The sequence below is a fragment of the Opisthocomus hoazin genome, chromosome 3 (genome assembly GCF_030867145.1).
Source record: "Opisthocomus hoazin isolate bOpiHoa1 chromosome 3, bOpiHoa1.hap1, whole genome shotgun sequence".
NCBI lineage: Eukaryota > Metazoa > Chordata > Aves > Opisthocomiformes > Opisthocomidae > Opisthocomus > Opisthocomus hoazin.
In genome coordinates this window covers 44,108,178-44,126,513 of record NC_134416.1, presented here as the reverse complement: position 1 = coordinate 44,126,513, position 18,336 = coordinate 44,108,178, and the positions used below count along the sequence as shown (strand labels likewise).

The window sequence follows — 18,336 nt, the reverse complement described above, 5'->3', positions numbered from 1 at the left end:
GAAAAGCTGGATGTGAGCTGACAATGTGCGCTCGCAGCCCAGAAGGCCGGCTGTATCCTGGGCTGCATCAAGAGCAGCGTGGCCAGCAGGTTGAGGGAGGGTATTCTGCCCCTCTACTCTGCTCTGGTGAGACCCCACCTGGAGTTCTGCATCCAGCTCTGGAGACCTCAGCACAGGAAAGACATGGACCTGTTGGAGCGGGTCCAGAGAAGGTCACAAAAATGATCTGAGGGCTGGAGCACCTCTGCTATGAGGAAAGGCTGAGAGAGTTGGGGCTGTTCAGCCTGGAGAAGAGAAGGCTTCAGGGAGACCTTATAGCAGCCTTTCAGTACTTCAAGGGGGCTTACAAGAAAGACAGAGTAAGACTTTTTACTAAGGCCTGTAGTGACAGGACAAGGCATAACAGTTTTAAACTGAGAGAGGGTAGATTTAGATTGGACACAGGAAGAAAGGTTTTACAGTGAGGGTAGTGAAATACTGGACCAGGCTGCCCAGAGAAGCTGTGGATGCCCCATCCCTGGAAACATTCAAGGGTAGGTTGGATGGGGCTCCAAGCAACCTGATCTAGCGAAAGATGTCCTTCCCATGGCGGGGGGGTGGACTAGTAATCTTCCAAGGTCCTTTCCAACCAAAACCATTCTATGATTCTATACATATATATCTCTGTACAGAATCATATCCTTGTCACAGAATCACAGAATCACAGAATAGTAGGGGTTGGAAGGGACCTCTGTGGGTCATCTAGTCCAACCCTCCTGCCGAAGCAGGGTCACCTACAGCAGGCTGCACAGGACCTTGTCCAGGCGGGTCTTGAATATCTCCAGAGAAGGAGACTCCACAACCTCCCTGGGCAGCCTGTTCCAGGGCTCCGTCACCCTCAGAGGGAAGAAGTTCTTCCTCATGTTCAGACGGAACTTCCTGTGCCTCAGTTTGTGCCCATTGCCCCTTGTCCTGTCACTGGGCACCACTGAAAAGAGCTTGGCCCCATCCTCCTGACACCCACCCTTCAGATATTTGTAGGCATTTATAAGGTCCCCTCGCAGCCTTCTCTTCTTCAGCCTGAACAAGCCCAGTTCCCTCAACCTTTCCTCGTAGGGGAGTTGCTCCAGTCCCCTCACCATCCTCGTAGCCCTCCGCTGGACTCTCTCCAGTAGCTCTTCATCCTTCTTGAACTGGGGAGCCCAGAACTGGACACAGTACTCCAGATGAGGCCTCACCAGGGCAGTGTAGAGGGGAAGGAGAACCTCCCTCGTCCTGCTGGCCACACTCTTCTTGATGCACCCCAGGATCCCATTGGCTTTCTTGGCAGCCAGGGCACACTGCTGGCTCATGGTCAGCCTGTCGTCCACCAGGACACCCAGGTCCCTCTCCACAGAGCTGCTCTCCAGCAGGTCCACCCCAAGCCTGTACTGTGCATGAGGTTGTTCCTCCCCAGGTGCAGGACCCTGCATTTGCCTTTGTTGAACCTCATCAGGTTCCTCTCTGCCCAGCTTTCCAGCCTATCCAGGTCACGCTGAATGGCAGCACAGCCTTCTGGTGTGTCTACCACACCTCCCAGTTTGGTGTCATCATCAAACTTGCTGAGGGTACATTCTAACTCTTCATCCAGATCGTTGATGAAGAAGTTAAACAAGACTGGGCCCAGTACTGACCCCTGGGGGACACCACTTGTCACCAGCCTCCAACTAGACTCAGCGCCGCTGATGACAACCCTCTGAGTTCTGCCATTCAGCCAGTTCTCTATCCACTTCACCGACCACTCATCCAGCCCACACTTCCTCAGCTTCCCTAGGAGGATATTATGGGAGACTGTGTCGAAAGCCTTGCTGAAGTCAAGGTAGACAACATCCACAGCTCTCCCTTCGTCTACCCAGCCAGTCATGTCATTGTAGAAAGCTATCAGATTGGTCAGGCATGATTTCCCCTTGGTGAATCCATGCTGACTACTCCTGATAACCTTCTTTTCTTCCACTTGCTTGATGATGGCCTCCAGGATAAGCTGCTCCATCACCTTTCCCGGGATGGAGGTGAGGCTGACCGGCCTGTAGTTCCCTGGGTCCTCCTTCTTGCCCTTTTTGAAGATTGGAGTGACATTGGCCTTTCTCCAGTCCTCGGGCACCTCTCCTGTGCTCCAGGACCTCTCAAAGATGATGGAGAGTGGCTCAGCAATGACATCCGCCAGCTCCCTCAGCACTCGTGGGTGCATTCCATCGGGGCCCATGGATTTGTGGACATCCAGATCACTTAAGCGATCCCTCACACAGTCCTCCTCGACCAAGGGAAAGTCGTCCTCTTTGTAGGCTTCTTCTCTTACCTCCGGGGCCTGGGATTCCTGAGGGCCAGTCTTAGCACTGAAGACTGAAGCAAAGAAGGCATTCAGTAGCTCTGCCTTCTCCGCATCCTCCGTCACCAGGACACCCGCCTCATTCAGCAGCGGCCCCATGTTGTCCCTAGCCTTCCTTTTGCTGCTGATGTAGTTGAAGAAGCCCTTCTTGTTGTTTTTGACATGCCTTGCCAGCTTCAATTCCAGGTGAGCCTTGGCCTTCCTCGTCGCATCCCTGCATGCTCTCACTACGTTTCTGTACTCTTCCCAAGTGGCCTGCCCCTCTTTCCACATTCCATGGACCTTTCTCTTCTGCCTGATCTCCGCTAGAAGCTCCTTGTTTAACCATGCAGGTCTCCTGCCTCCCTTGCTAAATTTCTTTCTCAGGGGGATGCATTGCTCCTGTGCATGGAGGAAGTGATGTTTAAAGAGCGACCAGCACTCATGGACCCCGCTGCCTTCGAGAGCCCTGGCCCACGGGATTCCTCCCAGTAGCTCCTTGAAGAGGGCAAAGTCAGCCCTCCTGAGGTCCAGGGTTTTGATCCTGCTTATCGCCCTGCTTCCTCCACGCAGTATCCTGAACTCGACCATTTCATGGTCACTGCAGCCGAGTCTACCTCCGACCTTCACATCCTCCACCAGTCCCTCCTTGTTTGTTAACATGAGGTCCAGCAGCGCGCCTTTCCTTGTTGGTTCCTCCACCACTTGCATCAGAAAGTTATCATCGATGCTCTGTAGGAACCTCCTGGATTGCGCCTGCCTAGCTGTATGGTCTTCCCAGCTGATGTCAGGGTGGTTGAAGTCCCCCATGAGAACCAGGGCCTGTGACTGTGAGGCTGCTTGCAGCTGCCTGTAGAAGGCCTCATCAACCTCCTCCTCCTGGTCAGGTGGCCTGTAGTATACACCCACCGTAATGTCACCCTTGTGAGCCTGTCCCTTAATTCTAACCCACAAGCTTTCAACTCGTTCCTCATTTGCCCCCGGGCCAAGCTCAATGCATTCTAGTTGCTCCCTCACATATAGAGCAACTCCCCCACCTCTCCTTGTTGGTCTGTCTTTCCTAAAGAGTCTGTAACCATCTATGACAGCATGCCAGTCATGCGAGGTGTCCCACCACGTTTCTGTGATGGCGACCAAGTCATAGCCGTCCTGCTGTATTATGGCTTCCAGCTCCTCCTGTTTATTGCCCATGCTACGTGCATTGGTGTAAACACACTTGAGCTGGGCTGTCAATCTCACCCCTGGCCTTGACACTCCAAGCCTAGGCTCATCCCTAGTGAGCTGGGCAATATCCCCTTCCCCCTTCGAACCTGTCAATGCATCTGTTGATGTATTTTTATCAGTGACTCAGTTCTTTCCAGACTCTGTGCCTGATCCCAAATCATATTAAAAGAAAATGTTTTACGCAAAAGGGAAAAGTAGGCTAACATTACCTTTACCTTTAACCACCCATTCAGGATATGAAAGACCTGCCTGGTGGTTTTCTTTCCCTGAGGCCATTTAAACCTACATCCCTTTTTTTTTTTTCAAAGTGGCATCTACAGCTTACTTCAGGGAAATGGAGGAGAGAGAGGTGGACATCCTTCTGTTGATAATCTATTATTGAAAATAAAAGATAGTGGACCAAGAAGAGGGAGGTGCAATATGGTCTGAGATAGTTCGGAACTGCAGCCAGGCAGTAGACTGACCAGGTGGCATTGCACTATCATTGTGCAGCAGTCTCTCAACTAACAAGAAAAGGCTTCCCAGCTTTTGGACAGGATTGCCTTGGACTTCAGGATAGTATGCACCCATGGGTCTACACTGGACCACTTAGTGATTCTACATCTAAGAATGCTGCTTTTCCAAGGCAGCCAACTTCTGCTTTGCTCTGCTGACTGGCTCTAGAGAAGCAACAAGAGAGAAGAGCTGTATCTTCTGGCAGGAATGGGATACAGTACCCTCAAATTCGAGTCAACCTACAGGGAAGGACTAGTACAGAGCAAAAGAGGGCAGCTATTATGTAGCATTTACCCATCCCTGCTTCACATGAGTTACAGCTATCCCATTAATAGTCTTCAGAAATCAGGGTATAAACATGAAATAAGAAGTTACGGATGTATATATGACCATGTGCATATGGCAACAAAAGGCAGGGGAACCCTTTATTTTCCTATTAACATGAAAAATCTCTCTGTTGGATGTCATTCTATCCCATTATACCCTGGAGCTGTGCAGGACAAAAGTTTTGACACCTGTGGTGCCCACTGTATCAAAGAGCATGCATACATATCTTATACAGCATAGCTCTGGGAGGGAGGAACACACCGTCTCTGTGCAAGCAGCAATCCTTCCTCTGCCTTGGGTATCTCTTTTCTTTGCACTGGGGCAGTGGGGGTACTGCCGCAAAACTTCAGCTCAAGGCCAGTTCTCCTCCCTTCCTTTCAGGTCATGCAGGGAATTTGGCAACTGGATTCGTTACCCTTAACATTTATCAGGCCTCAGGAAGGCTACAAAAGTGTGCAGTACTCTGTGCAACAGAGGCCTGAATTACATTCCGTATTGTGACTAGCAAGAAATGCAGAATAAACAGTGTAATTTTATACTGTGCTGTTCACGGCCCACAGATTACAGGAGGAGGAATTACATGAAAAACAATTAATCTCTGAGATTCCCATTATAGGTGTGGGGAGAAAACAACATCTTTGTGAGAATTTGAAATGCAAAGCAGTTGGCATAGTTTTATTTTAAAATGATAAATATTTTCAGATCAAAGTACAATTAGTAGTGAAAATGTCATGTAGTTTTACTATCTGTGTTTGTTAATATGGCTGGCATAACTCATTCAGGAGATGCCTGCAGTGCAGAGTCCTGCACTACATACATCATAACCAAAAGTACAGTACTTACACATATATATAAAATGTACACAGAGACAACATTGCCAAACAGCCTTTTGGGACAGTATAAAAGAATATCATTAATTTTTACTGTATACTTACACTTCTGGCTCAGTTCCAGCACTGGCTTTCTGTAAAAATCATTTCAAGTATAGAATTATGCTATTTGCTTGCAGCAGCTTCACAGAACAGTAGTGAGCCATATGTTGCTACTTAGCAACTTAGTCTATAAGTCCCAAAGCATGTACTGATTTGAAAATTGAACAGAAATGGTAATTGTTGAGGGATGCTGTGAGGCAACTTGTCTTGGATTGCCAAGCTATGCAGATGTTTGATGTTATATAGCAAAAGGAACAAAAATGTATTTTTCCTGTCCAATGGCTGAGCTTTTATTTATGTTCGCCTAAAGGGGACAAATTGATTAAAACCCTTAAAATAATACAAGGTGATGTTTTTCATGGATATGCACACTTCACAGTAAACAGAAAGAAATGAAGTGCAAAGTTCAGCTTTTTCATAGCAACTGAAACATTTCTGATGTCCAAATTTTATTTTCCTCTGCAACACAGTGTATTTTATAGCCCTCAAATTTCTTGAAATGCTGGATTCTAGAAAAGTTAGAGGGAAAAGGCAAAACAAGCAAAACTAACTTGTCAGGGTTAGATCCAAAGCAAGGACGTAAGCATCACACTTGTCAGTGTGCATCAGGACCCCAAACACCCTGCCTCTATAGTCACACAATCCTCAAGACAGCCTAGTGGAAATCCCTCGGTCTTTGGTGTTTTATGCCATGACTCAGTCTGCCAGCCTACCTCCCAAATAAGCTGTGTTAGACTCCGAAATTAGAAAATTACACTCGCGTCTGACTCAGCCAGCATGATGAGACCTCGAATAAAAGTCTCTGATAGGACCATGTACCACCTAACATGTAGGATTCATATTTTAGCTAACAGATGTGCATCCATCAAGGAAAGTGCAGAAATGAATTCACTCCTCATTCTGACAGAACTCAAACCCTCATTCCCCTCTACACTGCCCTGGTGAGGCCTCATCTGGAGTACTGTGTCCAGTTCTGGGCTCCCCAGTTCAAGAAAGATGAAGAGCTACTGGAGAGAGTCCAGCGGAGGGCTACGAGGATGGTGAGGGGACTGGAGCATCTCCCCTACGAGGAGAGGTTGAGGGAACTGGGCTTGTTCAGCCTGAAGAAGAGAAGGCTGCGAGGGGACCTTATAAATGCCTACAAATATCTGAAGGGTGGGTGTCAGGAGGATGGGGCCAAGCTCTTTTCAGTGGTGCCCAGTGACAGGACAAGGGGCAATGGGCACAAACTGAGGCACAGGAAGTTCCGTCTGAACATGAGGAAGAACTTCTTCCCTCTGAGGGTGATGGAGCCCTGGAACAGGCTGCCCAGGGAGGTTGTGGAGTCTCCTTCTCTGGAGATATTCAAGACCCGCCTGGACAAGGTCCTGTGCAGCCTGCTGTAGGTGACCCTGCTTCGGCAGGGGGGTTGGACTAGATGACCCACAGAGGTCCCTTCCAACCCCTACTATTCTGTGATATTATGTGATATCTTGGATCTTGTGGGGGAACAACCAAGTTATTGGGGATGGGAGGCAGCCTGCTCTCCTCTCACTGAAGTCATGCATCTGCAAGGTTTGTGACGACAGATGCAAAATGGACACAGGAGAAAACCCTATGGATTAAGTGACTAGGCTTTCACCTGGGAGGGAACATTTTCTCACCTCTTCTCAGGGGATTATTTGTTTTACATCCAGTAGCAGTGAGGGGAAAATGAACAAACAGTACCGAAAACAGGGACCAGAAAATACAGTCACATCCTTTCCTCTTCCTCTCCCTCCCCAGTAAGCTACACCATCTGGCACGCTTTGTTCTCAGAGCAATGAATATTCTCTTCTGCCCAGTTTTAACAAGCAGATTGGATGTTGAAATGGTAGCCAGTTCACCAATTTTGGGTGACCATGAAATGTTTACACCTGAGATAGGAGCACTGCCCCATTACAGTCCGTGAAGACCTCGGCAATGCTGTCAATGAAGAGCTGCTCAGCTCCTTTGAGGAATGATGAGCAGCTATCTACATCAGGAACAGGTTCAACAAGGCTTCTGTCACAAGTCCCAATTCTTAACTAAACACGAGAGATGAAGGGTTTCCAACACACCCCTAGCTTCTGGCTCCTAGTCTGGTTTTTGCCTCCTTTTAAAAATATTGTTATTATTACAGGCTTTCATCTATCTTCACTTAAAAACTGCTGCAACAGTGTGAGCACCAGGAGAGAACCACAGCAAGGGAAAGGAGGATGTGACAGCCCAAGGCTGACGGCTGCTCTCAGACAGGCACAGGAGGCTGTTTGACTGATGTGCATTTGGTAAAAACTCAAAACACTGTCCCTAGCTGTTGAGCTACCTCTTTGCCACGAGGATCCCCCAGCAAAGGACAGAATTTTGACACCTGCCTCTGGGTTTTGAACTCCACGTGGAAGCCAGACAACCAAGAGCTCGGCTTTGCCATAGCGAGGTTTCAAGTCTGTAAAGCCCTTTCCTGGTTCCAGCCCTTAGCAAGCATTCAGAGTTTTCTGTCATCTTTGACTTTGGAAATGTCACATTTGATAGATGTTTTTCCTTGAAGACAAAATCCTTTGCACTCAAAATATCTAGGCCTGGATCATTTAAAGGTACTTTAAGCACCTTACTTCCATTGAAAACAGCGAGTGTTAGATGCGTAAATATCTCTGAGGATCTGGGCCTTGTTAGCACACGTAGAAATTGCATAAAAGATTAAAACTTATATTCTTAATTTTTCAATATGCCATTTCAATTATTTAAACTACATGCATACAGAGTACAAAAATATCAACAGAAGAAAAATAATTCTGATGTATAATGTGGATTTTCAATTCTTTATTCAAAAGTAAGACAGACATAATGATTCTCTGAAAGGTAGCAGCTGCCTTATAACAGCAATCATTCACAGAGTTTGTATTTCTACTGTTTCAAACAAATTCAATTAGCCCTTGCACTTCAAAACCCTTAAGGCATAAATGAGATGATACTAGGCTGCTTTAATCTAATAGTAATACTAAAACTTGTCAGTACAGTTTTTGGATTAATGGTTAGAGAAAAATTAATAATATAATTTTTCATTTTTTAATCAAACAGTTCTAATCTAAACTACCTCTGGTTCTTGGAGGGTTCTTAGCTGTGTAAGTTCAATCACACACAAATCCTAAACGCAAAGTACAGTTGGTCTGTAAAGGTATTTCAGAACAACTCCAACAGAAGGCTGGGAAGCAACATGGTGGAACATTTTAACACCAGTCTTTTTACTTGAACAAATGTAGCTCATCTCTCACAACCTCCTGCTTCCCTGCCCCCAAATGAACCCGTGTACTACACATCATGATTAGGTAGTCCAATGTGGATATCTGAAAAACCCTACTTCATGAGGACATTTAGCTTTGAATGCACTGTCACTTCCCCAAGCTGTTTATTCCTAAATGACACCCTGCTCATCCACACACACTTACTGTGCATGCAAGCCTATTTCCCACCTAATGAGAGCTCTTCATGTAATCCTACTGGTCCTGTCAGAAAGAGGTATATCAGACTGGCCACCGCTGGGCCTGAGACACTGCATGACCTAGACCTCAAGTTTGATTATTCACGGCAGTTTTTGACACAACCTAACTGACCTGCATCAATATCACCATCACTTACTAATGTGAAATTCAACTGACCGAAACATGTGAAGTAAATGAAAATGTCTCCTCTACACATAGATGTAGCTACAGGTAGACAAACAAAAAATTTCCAAACTATTTTTGCTTTTTAAGAAGTAATTAAAATGTTTCTTTCTTGGAAATCTATAATATCTCAGGGTTCAAGTGGAAAGGTGAAAGATTTTAAAATATACATCTAGTATCAGAATTCAGTGTGTAGGGTTCCTCAAGAGGGAAAAGACTCAAAAATACCTGTAAAGAATCCACACCACATAAAACCTTTTGGGGTGAAAAGCTACAAAAGACCAAGTCATTGCCTCAACCCTACTGCTAATGGTGTAACATTGGCAACATTCCTCAGCCCTAAGATTAGTGTCAGAAATGAAATTCTTCAACTACAACTGGCCTACGAGTGATAATTAAAGCTATTTGTGACATGTGTAGCTTATAATGATTAACTTGTCTGCAGTCAGATAAACAAATAACCTGCACCTGTAAAGACTTTATTTCCTGAAGGTAAAACAACTGTTTAGGAAAGATCATGCTGGCAAAACAGCTGCTTGCATTCTGGAGAGGAAACAAGGTAGTATCTTTCAACAAACGCCAACTCTGGTGTTTTATCAGCTCTATCTCATTAACTGGAAACAAGGCTTAAATGCTTTGTTTATAAATTATGATTATTCCTGATTGCAGCAGTTACTGATAGTGCCATTCATTTGCAATGCAACTCTTTGAATTTGTTTAATTACAATTTGAAACAAGGCAGAGAAGATTAATTAACCCACCTGGCTGGCTGGCACATAGTCCTGGCTCGGCTCTGTCATACTCATATACATGTTCTCACCGTCAAACTGCAAAGGAAATAATAGTAAACATTCAGCAAACTTGAATATTTTTCAGCACTGACTGAAAAAAACACAGTAGTCATAAAATAATATTACAGCCTGGTTTTAGAGACTTGTAATTGCGTGTGTGCGTCTTGTCTTTGATGTTCCTGTTGTCATCCTTATTGACCCTGGATGTCAGTGATTTGGAGTAATTAGCGCTCTAGTAATTACAGCTAGCAAGCAAGAAATGAATGGTTTCCTTTCATCTGCAATCTGTTTTAAAACAAAATGGCTCATTTTGTGCACCATGTATACATATTGCTGTTAGTTGTAATGAAGTACTAAGTGAATTGCACAGTTACTGAGAAAGGAAGATGAGAATAGAAACTGCACTAAAATGCATCTTAATGGGTTCCAACTTTAGCTCCCAAGCAGAACAAGAGCTGAAATTTCAAAACAAATTAAACCCCCTCCTATTGCAATGTCCCTGTATCAGAAAGTAGGAAATACATATCCAGACAGCTTTCAGACATCCGAACGTGTGAAACAGTATACCTCCCTACTGTATGGTGTAAAAGGGTAGCTTTCTCAATGTGTGGATGAAATAAATATTCATAATCAGAATTGCAGAAAGACCCTTCCGTACATGATAAATACCATTCCTGGAAATGCATTCAAAGCCTTTTTTTTTTCCTGTTGTTCTTTTTCTCCCCTCAGCTGTAGTTAAGAAGTAACAGAAATGTCATAGAAAGGAGTTGATAAAAATCTTAAAGTCTAGATGGAGAAAAACCATCAGAACTGAAGCCTCATACTGTACCAATACAAAGAAGTATAAAACTACTGATTTCTCACATAATCTGGAAAATGTCTCCACAGAACTCTTTGCCCCTGCACAAGTGACAGTGCTAACAGGGCAGCTACAGTCCCAGTGTCTGCTCATGAGGTAGGGAAAATCTTTTCAAACCTTTCAAGTAGAAACAAACAACAGCAGGAATCCCCATCCCCAGTCATCAACAACAAATTTCCAGCTGTTACGAGGTCTGTTTGAAATAACTTTCACCTGACCCCTTCTGTGAATGCTTAGAGTGACATATTTTGGAAATGAGCCATTATTTTTGATGACACAGTGGCATTTTTAAAAAGTCCACATTACTGAGCTTGCTCTGCTCCTACAGAAGGTGGCAGTGAAATATCCTATGGATATTTCTCGATCTGTGCTGAGCTTCTTGGGATATTCTACCTTCAAGGTACAGTCTATTCAACTAGACCAAGGTGGCAAAGTCAAACTGTGGCTTTGGCAGACAGCTCTACCAATTTTTGCTGAGGCAGCTGAAAAGGTTTTGGATTCCAGCTGTTCATTCTCTGTCTCTGCCAGAGGCTACACGGCTTGTAACAGCAGCAGTAGAAAGGAACAAGTGCCAGCTCCTGGCACAGCAGTTGATGGTTTGCCCTTCCTGGCCAGAACTATTTAATAGATAGTCACAGCCTATCTGTCAGAAGTCCTAGTTTCATGGGTGGGAAAGGATTATGCCACGGGCACAGATCTGCCATAGGGAACAGAGTATTTCCAAAGTTTGATGGAATAGAGATAGTTGGATTAGATCTTAAAAATAGGGATTGATGGTTATTTCGTTATTGTTTCTTGTTTACATTTACCATTTCTTTCAGCTTTCTCATCCGAGAATGTTCTTATTTATTAGCATTCAAAGTAGAGTTTTGGAGAAAATTTTCTAGCATCTGGATTGTTTGCGCACTGGAAAAAGAGGACAATGCATTGTTTCTTGGACTCAGATGGACAGGTGAATTTCTGAAGAGAGATTTCAGAGCCTGCAGCTGGAAACCAAAGTGCTCCAGTGCAAGGCCTACAGGAGCTCAACTTATTCAGCTTGTCAGACGAAAGGCTGAAAGGTGCCTTGATCACTGTGATTGGTACTTACGCCCTGGAAAGATGTCTGATAGCAAGATGTCAGCCTTCCTGACAGTGGTATAATGAGATCTAGTGTTGAGAAATGGGAGTTACAGAAATTGAGTTCTGAAATAAGACACAAGTTCCTACTTTAGCAGGTAATTAAGTATTATGTCAACAGCAAACTCATCATTTCTCAGACATTTTAAAATGAAGTTAGATATCTTTTTCAGAAAAGATGCATTCCATATTATATTTACAGGAAATCCTATGGACAGGATAGTTACACCGGCTGATTATGGTAGTCCCATCTGCCCTGGAAACCATGATTCCATGAGTGTCCTCTTCTGAATTTCCCTCATTATCCTCATAAATTTGCTGCACTGCTTTGCAAACATATTATGTTGCATATGTTTAGCTGCAAAAACATAGAGAAATTTCTTTCCTTTTCTGCATACTGGCTCGATACAGACCAGGGTTATTTCAATTTATTTTGCCTTCCATAATGCCTGACATTTAAGAATCTTTATGAAGTATACGAGTCGTTCAGATAATTCACTCTTTTGGATGATTGGTCATCTGTCCTTGCTCCCAAGCTTGCAATCACCAAGTCTGCATTCACAGAAAACAATCCCTAAAGACATTTTCCTGTCAAACTTGGAAATTTTCATTATTCTGTGTGTTGCTCTTGGATATCTGCCTACCTGATCAGTGCCTTGCTACTAGTGGTGCCTCCTACCCTCATACGATTTTAGATCTCAGCCTTTCCTGTTCATTGCTTCTGGCCCTCTATTTAGCTCTGAAATGCTTTTGTTCTACCATCTGTGGGCTTAATGGGAGCATGCATCAACGAAACCAAAAACCAAAAGTATACCTAAACTTCCTGGCCTTTTGGCTTGGCCTTAAATAAGAAATGACCTTCTGCAATGTTTTGGATTAATTTTTTAGGGTAAATTCTCATAAAAATAGATTGATGCACAATGTCTGTAAAATCTGAGTGACTTGTTAACATCTAAAAATACCCAGCAGCTGTTCGATTTATTACTTAATTTCTTCAATATTCAAACATAGAGTTTAGTCGCCGCAATATTTAGTGTCTGCTTGTTAAGAGTTTGTGTAAGATGTTGTGTAATAGGCTGTATAATTCAATAAGATTTGATGCAACGTGTATTTTTTGCAGTGTTTATATTCGCAGGATGTGGGCTGTAACATCTTAGCTGACACTAACACTGTTGCCATGTTAGTATTTGTACTACATTTACAGCCACCTAAATTATTATCTGTCCTCAGACTAGTGCAGTGTGGTGCAAGGCTCCTTGGTGGTTCCTAACACATGAGATGTGAGTCTGAAAAACATCCATAAACTTGAATGATGAAACATATACACATGTATTTCTTACAGCAGGTGTTGTCAGGAGACGCTTCATTTAAGTTCTCAATGTTTACTAAAATGTTTATAAAAGAGTGAAATCATGATTTTTGTAAACCAAAATAAAACAAAACATTTACTTCAATGCTGAATTGTTTATTCGTCATCTCCTTTCCTAGCTACAAAAGAAATGTGGAATACAGATGACCTGTACATCTCACCCCAGCCAAAAAAAAAATAAGCTACACAAGCCTTCAGTAATAAGAAGTTCAAAGGCAGATGCAGCACATTGTATCTGTGCCCACCTGGCACAAACATGACTACTCCACATCAAAACAATAAACTGAGAAAAAAATGTCAATTATTTGATCAGCTCTAATATAATTCTATTATTGTCCCCCATGTATATTAGAAGCTTCCAAAACAAGCCCTTAAACCCTGCAAAGGAACCCAATAAAGTTCAACAAGGGCAAGTGCAGGGTCCTGCACCTGGGGAGGAACAACCCCATGCATCAGTACAGCCTCAGGGCTGACCTGCTGGAAAGCAGCTCTGCGGAGAGGGACCTGAGCGTCCTGGTGGATGACAAGCTGACCATAATCCAGCAGTGGGCCCTGGTTGCCAAGAAGGCCAGTGGCATCCTGGAGTGCATTAAGAAGAGTGTGGCCAGCAGGTTGAAGGAGGTTCTCCTCCCCCTCTACTCTGTCCTAGGGAGGCCCCATCTGGAGTACTGCATCCAGTTCTGGACTCCCCAGTTCAAGAAAGATGAGGAGCTACTGGAGAGAGTCCAGCGGAGGGCTACGAGGATGATGAGGGCACTGGAGCATCTCTCCTGTGAGGAAAGGCTGAGGGAGCTGGGCTTGTTCAGCCTGAAGAAAAGGCTGAGAGGGAATCTTATAAAAGCCTATAAATAACTTTAGGGTGGGTGTCAGGAGGATGGGGCCAGACTCTTTTCAGTGGTGCCCAGCAACAGGACAAGGGGCAACGGGCACAAACTGAAGCATAGGAAGTTCCATCTGAACATGAGGAAGAACTTCTTCACTCTGAGGGTGACGGAGCCCTGGAACAGGCTGCCCAGAGGGGTGGTGAAGTCTCTTCTCTGGAGATATTCAAAACCCTCCTGGACAAGGTCCTGTGCAGCCTGCTGTAGGTGAACCCGCTTTGTCAGGGGGGTTTAACTAGACGATCCCCAAAGGTCCCTTCCAACCCCTACCATTCTGCAATTCTGTGAATCATTTAACCTTTTTATACACCCTTTGTAACATGCAGGCTCTGCAGCATGGCATCTCTCAAGCACTCTCATCCAGGACACCTTAACTCATACTATGTCCACCTTGAATTCAGCTTTACAAGTAAGCTGATTTATGCAACAGCAGTTTCAGCAATCTATCCAGGTCAGAGAGTGAATCAAAAGATCAGCAGATATGACCCAAAGATGCCTCCAACCACCAGGTTTTTCTTCCAGGTTACACTCCACACCTCCAAAATTCTCCTGTTTTACTCATCAACCGAAGTCTGCAAGAACTTTGTATGTCCTAAACTTCTCTGCCAGTCACTGTGCTTGATTTCAAGCAAAGAAACTGCACAAGCATCACTTAACCTGTGGAGATTCACCCAAACAGAACAGACAAAACACAAAGGCAGGCAGTTAAATGAACTGTCTTTTATGAACCTATGTATTCTGTATATATATCATACGACATTTCATCTGAAGCTTTCCCAATGTGTCTCCAAGATCCTTCAGTATCATTAAGGGCAGGTTTCAAAATCTTTCATTTTAATCTATTAAAAGTGAATGCTAATACAATATTCTGATGTGTGATAATAACTACTCTTGACAACATTTCTTTTCATATTAAAGTGTAACTGCATGAGAAGTTTGGGTGAGAGCAAGTTAAGAATATGACTGCATTGTAATAGGAAAAGATACATAACTGGGAGCTATTTTGAATATATATTCAGAATTGCATCATATTCTTTATTTAAATCATTATTATAAATAAAACATACAGGAAACACTATGGCATGGCCAGTTAGAACCTCCCTTAGAAGTTTCTTTTGAAGACAAGTTATAATGTTCAGCAACCAGCATGCACAAAATATCCAAGTGCTGTTATTAAATGCTATTTACTCATATAAGTTAGGAACAAAATTACAGAAACACTGTCTGACTGCTACTGATGCAAGAGCTGTGACAGAATTCAGTAAATGTCCAGAGTGGCAAGGCTGCTTTATCAGGCATGGATTTACCAAGGGATCCAAAGCTGAGTTTTATCTCCCATTAGCATGGCATCACGTCAGAGTCATACGATGTAGTCATGGTCAGGAAGCCTGTTTTCATCTTCCCACTTAGGTTGCAGCCAACTCTGCCAGCATTTATAATAATGATTATGAAGTAGGAAATCTTGAAAGAACATTATTTTTTTTATTCATTCTTTATGTGCTTCTTCACATGAAAAACACCCTGTGTGGACTATGTCACAAAGACATTACCATCAAGTTGCACAAAAAACAAACAGATAAAAAAAATTCTCATGGTGATGCTAACTTAAAGAATCTCCATTATAGCCTACATACACAGAATAATTTGGAAGATAAAAAGGAATATGTAATAGAGCAGAAAAAAATCACTAGAACAGGTTGAAAGCCAAAGAGAATAACAGGAAACAAAATATATTTACATACTTCTAACTGTATGTGCGTACACAGTGATTGTAAATGCAGAGACACACCTGATTTAGCTTCATGTAGCTGGGTCAGATGACAACTGCCACAGGGATGCACATGTTCAACAGAGGCTTCCAGCCCAACTGTGTGTCCTCCCCCTCCCAACAGGCTGCCTTCTTCTGTGCCAAGTCACTCTGCCTTCATTGCCAGGGTCACCTGTGCTATCTGGGTTACAGGGAGAATGAATTTTCACCCCACTCTCTATCTCTGTCTCCTTACTACCTCACACTTTGCTGTTGTTGAGAGAAGGGAGGTTTTATTTTCCTCCTTTTTCATCCACAGTTTTCAGCTTCTGAGGGAACTGCATATACACTTTCTCTTTGTATGCATATATATATGTGCCCTAAGTTCTGCGGGCATATTTATATCAGCTAAAAGAAAAAAAAAAATTAAGTACATGGATCTTTGAGCTTCTTGTTCATACTGAAGTGCAGCATATTATGGTAGCACTACATCTCGTCCAACTGCAGTGTAGGTAGCGAAGCATGATGAATAGTAGCCCATATGATTTTCAATGCCAAAACAAGCTTGGGGCTGGGGTGTGGAGAGGGAGCAACTTTGGGCACTGCTTTGTGCACAAATTCTATCTATCTCAACAGCGATACCCTGAAATGCAGAGATTAAAGAAGAAGCAAGGGGAGAGATTATTAAATTGGTGAAAGTTGCTGTATTTAACAAGTTCAGCTTCTTGGTAAAGCCACTTGGATCCGACATCCCAATTTCTTCAAAGGATGTTACAGATCTTCAAAGTCTGTGTTATTGATCACATAATCTAAATACAAATTTCTCCCATCTTAGATTGGACCTGGAAGCTAGATTTAAATTTAAACTTTAGCTATATCTTTTAACCATAGTTTACCTTGCTCTAACAGCATCCCAACACAACTCATTCTGTTCTTTTTCAAAAAAATGATGCAATAACATTGTGTAAAAAGATTATTTGTTTCTAGTGATTTAGTGATTTAAGTGCTTACAGTTTATAGATATAATTTGTAACTTGTATTATCTGAAAGCCACTAATTCTGAAAAAGCTTTAAAACTAGGCAATTTTGTTATTTTAAACCAAATTCCATGAGTGGACATTGTCTCAGGTTGCTTGATGACAAGCAGAGTGATATTCTATTTTACTCAGAGCTGCCAAAATGAGACTAAAATAACGATGGGATACAGTATAAATCATCAAATGGCTATGCTAAAGAAACAGTTGATCTTATTACGGCAACCATTAAACATAAAAACAGAGATGCTCTGTAAATATTATTACATGATGGAAAATCCCTTTCTTGACACGGTTTGGCAGAGCGGTATGTCTGTATTAAATTGAAACTCCATTTTGTCTCCCAAACTCCATTTTGTATGCTGTATTGAACACAGGTTTAAATTTGCCCAAGACAGCAATGCATTCCAGACAGGCATCTTTCCTGGGAAAGGGGCTTGACACCTTGCTGAAGGATTATTACAGGAAAATTGTCAAAAAACAATCCAGTACTATCGACTTTGAATGTCTCTGTTCTGCTGTCTTCCATCCCTCCTTCCAGGATTATTTTTCAAAAGAGGAGAGTACTGGAAGACTCTGAGATTGGCTGAAAATGCCTGAATGGAGCACCATGGCAAAAAGAAGTCAAATTTCTTTGCAGAGCTGGATGTCCCTCTATGGCCAGAGGACAGTGATCACTGCAGGCTGGCAGGACATGGAGAAGTCCTGTCCCACCTGGAACACTAAGAGCCCTCCAGGTCACAGAAAGTTTGATGGGCCAAGCATTAGAACGGAGACAGCATGTCTCAAGATAATGACTGTTACTCATTTTAATTCTGTAACTGGTTTTCAAGAGTAAAGTATGAAGAAAATCCTTTATGAATCCTGTGTTTTCTCTTTCTTATATGTTGCCCAAAGAGTCTAAACCAGGAATATGCAATATGATGTGTTTAATTAATCCAAGTATTGTGGTGTGTGGGCTAGGCATATTGGAGTTAGGAAGGAACCTGCCCCGGTCTCGACGGCTTGCCGGCGAGTGGGAGCAAGCCACGAGGTGGGTGGGCACTGGCAGCGAGCCCCAGGGCGGGAAGCGAGGGTGCTGCTTCGCAGGGAAATGCTGTCAGACATCTATACTTAGAAAGAGCCAGAAACAGTGACAAAACTTCCCCTGCTCACAGCACCCAATGGACACTGATGCATTCAGTGCTTGGATCAAAGCCCAATAGGGTTTGCAGACTAGCACTGTGCTGTGTCTTTTCTACAGCCTGGCTTTCAAAGTGGACAGGTTTTGAAAATACTTTGTTTGATTCTCCTAGAATGAGACCATTTTTGTCTTATTTTCCATTTATAACACACACTATTGCTTCAAAAAGTGTAGGCAGTGCTGTCAAAGTTTTCTTTCAGGCTTTTATCCCTGTGTCATAGTATCCAACCCAGACCTTCCACCATTGCGTTCCCCAAGCTAACTCACTATTTACTGCTCTCGTTGTGAGAAAGGGGAGGAACCAGAGGGTTCGCCGAGTTCTCAATGGTGGCAAGCTGGCTGAGTATCTAAATATACACTGGTAGTTAAAACCTGAATGAGGGCACTACAGCA

General features: G+C 43.4%; 1 protein-coding gene across 4 annotated transcripts in view; it reads right to left on the bottom strand.

Moving 5' to 3' along the window:
• The window catches only part of TOX (thymocyte selection associated high mobility group box), a 236,716-nt gene that overhangs the window by 109,018 nt on the left and 109,362 nt on the right, over positions 1–18,336 (bottom strand). For all 4 annotated transcript variants that reach the window (XM_009937712.2, XM_075416101.1, XM_075416103.1 and 1 more), the window contains exon 2: positions 9,722–9,787. In XM_009937712.2, the coding sequence (XP_009936014.1) occupies positions 9,722–9,787 (66 nt within the window). The remainder of the gene's footprint in view (positions 1–9,721; positions 9,788–18,336) is intronic.